Source organism: Rutidosis leptorrhynchoides, chromosome 4 (genome assembly GCF_046630445.1).
Source record: "Rutidosis leptorrhynchoides isolate AG116_Rl617_1_P2 chromosome 4, CSIRO_AGI_Rlap_v1, whole genome shotgun sequence".
NCBI lineage: Eukaryota > Viridiplantae > Streptophyta > Magnoliopsida > Asterales > Asteraceae > Rutidosis > Rutidosis leptorrhynchoides.
The window spans coordinates 133322984-133325786 of NC_092336.1; the positions used below are offsets into that span (position 1 = coordinate 133322984).

The following is a 2803-nucleotide window of genomic DNA, read 5'->3' on the forward strand; positions in this document are numbered from 1 at the left end:
CGAACACTAAAAAAAAACCTTATTTTTAGTAAATTTTTTTTTTACTGTAAAAGTTTTTGTTCCGTAAAATCCAGGATGGACGGATACCCACCTTGGGTTACTCTATGTTCAGCCTCTGTTCGGTTGTATTTTAATATTTATTATTATACAGTTACATTTGAAAATTAATTTGGATTTAATTTATGATAATTAATTTGATAAACGTAAAAGAAAATCTATTATCCCATCGCAAAGTGCGGATTATCTAAACAAGATCATATCTTAGTAATTAAATTAAAATTAAATAATAGATAGATATCATACAACAATATTTTGAATGTTTTGTTGTAGGGGATACGAAACCCCTACAACAAAACATTCAAAATATTGTAAGTACACTTGCAGCATTGTTTTCCTCATCTCCGGCAGCCAGGAGACTCTCTCTCTCTCTCTCTCTCTCTCAGATTTCTTTTGTAAATAAAGCCTTTATCACGTGTTTTTTGTGAGGTTCGAGGTGGTAGTTCGGGGTGGTGGTTGTTTCAAGAATTTGATTTTTGAGGTGACGTCTGAGGTGGTGCTTTTTGAAGTTTCTATCAGGTGTGTTTTTGAGGTGGTCGAGGTGGTGGTTGTAAGGCCACTTGCAATCGTTCATTTCTTTCACATACATTTTCACTGCCACATCAGCGCCACATCAGCACAAACCCTTTAATATTCCTTTCACTAAACACTCATTATCATACACTCCATTTCAAACCTTAACCAATTTAAAATTATCATTTAAATACAATAAATAAATACAAATAACATTTTTATTAAATAAAGAACAAAAACACTACATTATTAAAAATAAAAAAAATTACATAATTAGAAAATAAAAGCCAATACATAAATAAAAAAAACAGAATAAATAACGCTAATTGTTTCGAACAATATAATCATTCGGGAGTGTCCAAATGTGTTCGATCAAATTGTTGCGAAGGATATGATGCGCTCTTTTATCTCGCATCTCTCGATCCACCCGTTCTTGGAGCTCAACTCTCTCTGTCCAAGTACGACGCGGTATGTTTTCTCGATCGCGGAGATAATCCTCTTCGAAGTCGCATATGCTACGCTCGTTGTCTTCGGTGATCATGTTGTGAAGTATAACACAAGTGTACATGATTCGACGTATTTTATTGATACTAAAAGGTCTTGCTGGGTGTTTTAGTATTGCCCAAAGAACTTGAAGAATACCGAAAGCTCGTTCCACGTCTTTTCTACTTGCTTCTTGAAAACGTTTAAACTTTACATTTTTTGGCTTAATTGGACATTTAAACGACTTGACAAGTGTTGCCCATTCTGGGTATATGCCATCTACCAAGTAATACCCTTTTGTAAATTCGTGCCCGTTGATAGTGTAACGGACCTCCGGAGCTCGACCATCCAATAAATCTTTGAACAAATTTGATTCATTAAGAACATTAATATCATTGTTCGAACCCGCTGGACCAAAGAAAGCGTGCCAAATCCACATATCGTAGGACACAACCACCTCAAGAATTATTGTTGGTCCTTCGTGATCACCCATGTGGTAATTCCCTTGCCACTCAACTAGACAATTTTTCCAAGCCCAGTGCATGCAATCGAGACTACCTAACATACCCGAAAAACCGTGCATCTCCAAATATTTGGCATGCAATCGACGAATATCTTCTTTAGTTGGTTTCCTTAAATATTCTCGCGAAAACATATGAATAATACATTTACAATAATTCTTTAAACAATCACAAGACGTTGATGAGCTCATGTGTAAATACTCATCGAATGCATCAGGCGCAATGCCATACACCAATTGACGTATAGTCGATGTACACTTTTAAAAAATATTGAAACCGAGTTGACCAGTTGCATCGTAACATTGATCAAAATATTTAAAATAATCGGGTCTCGTTTGAGAATCATATGATAGAATATCATGACCAATACGAATAAACAATGACTTACTCATTCGGTATCGAGTTCAAAAATAATCACCCGAAAATGTTGGATTATCCGAGAAATAGTTGTTGTACAAAAGATTACCGATATCAATCCGATCTCTTTGTAACCGGCGTCTTCTAATAATTGTACGAGAATTTCGAGCTTCATCTTCTTCGTCCATTACATCAAGCGAATCGAGTAAGTTAAGCATGTTGTAACCGTTTAGAATTAAATCTTCATCGGAATCGGACTCTGCGCTATCACTATCCGTCACGCTCTCGCTCTCACATTGAGAATTCAATCAATCATCCATATCCATTTGAATTTTTTTTGTATTTGTTTGTGAAATATGAATGGAAGGTTGGTGTGATTTTGTTTGTTTGAAGTGGTAATATATATATAATAGTTGTGTTTTAAAAGGAAAAAAAAACAAAAAAAAAAGTAGTCGTTTGAAAATTGAAAAAGAAAAAACACAAAAGTCATGTGAGGCCCACTAAAAGAAGCAGTTAACGTCGTTGCAGGAGCCACTGGCGATTTGCTGGTAAGGGTGGTGACAGGGTGGCGAACGGTAGCGATGGTGGCTCACGATTGATTGCAAGTGGCCTAAGTGGTGGTTGAGAGAGTTGCTTCATGGTGTGATTTTTAAAGTGGCGTTCGAGGTGGTAGTTTCAAGTTTCTACCGGGTGTGACTACGAGGTAGTTTATATAGTGGTTTCAATTTATGGTTAGAGTTGGTGGTTTCAGGTTGTATTTTTGAGGTGGTGGTCCGAGCTTGTGGTTTTAGGTTGTAATTTAGAGGTAGTGGATTCAGGTTGTGTTTTCGAGGTGGTGGTTTGAGGTGTTGGTTATAGGACATCTTTTTAAG

The 2803-nt window shown here is 36.2% G+C and overlaps 1 protein-coding gene across 1 annotated transcript; it reads right to left on the bottom strand.

Annotated features, from left to right (window-relative positions):
- Positions 1 to 892: 892 nt before the first annotated feature.
- On the bottom strand, positions 893 to 1765 carry LOC139841011 (protein ALP1-like). The gene has a single exon (XM_071831246.1). It carries the CDS (start codon positions 1763 to 1765, stop codon positions 893 to 895), a length of 873 nt encoding a protein of 290 aa, XP_071687347.1.
- Between the last annotated feature and the right edge of the window lie 1038 nt (positions 1766 to 2803).

What these genes read in the sequence shown, in the direction of transcription:
- LOC139841011 (XM_071831246.1), bottom strand. Translation starts at nt 1,765, where the DNA reads ATGAGCTCATCAACGTCTTGTGATTGTTTAAAGAATTATTGTAAATGT.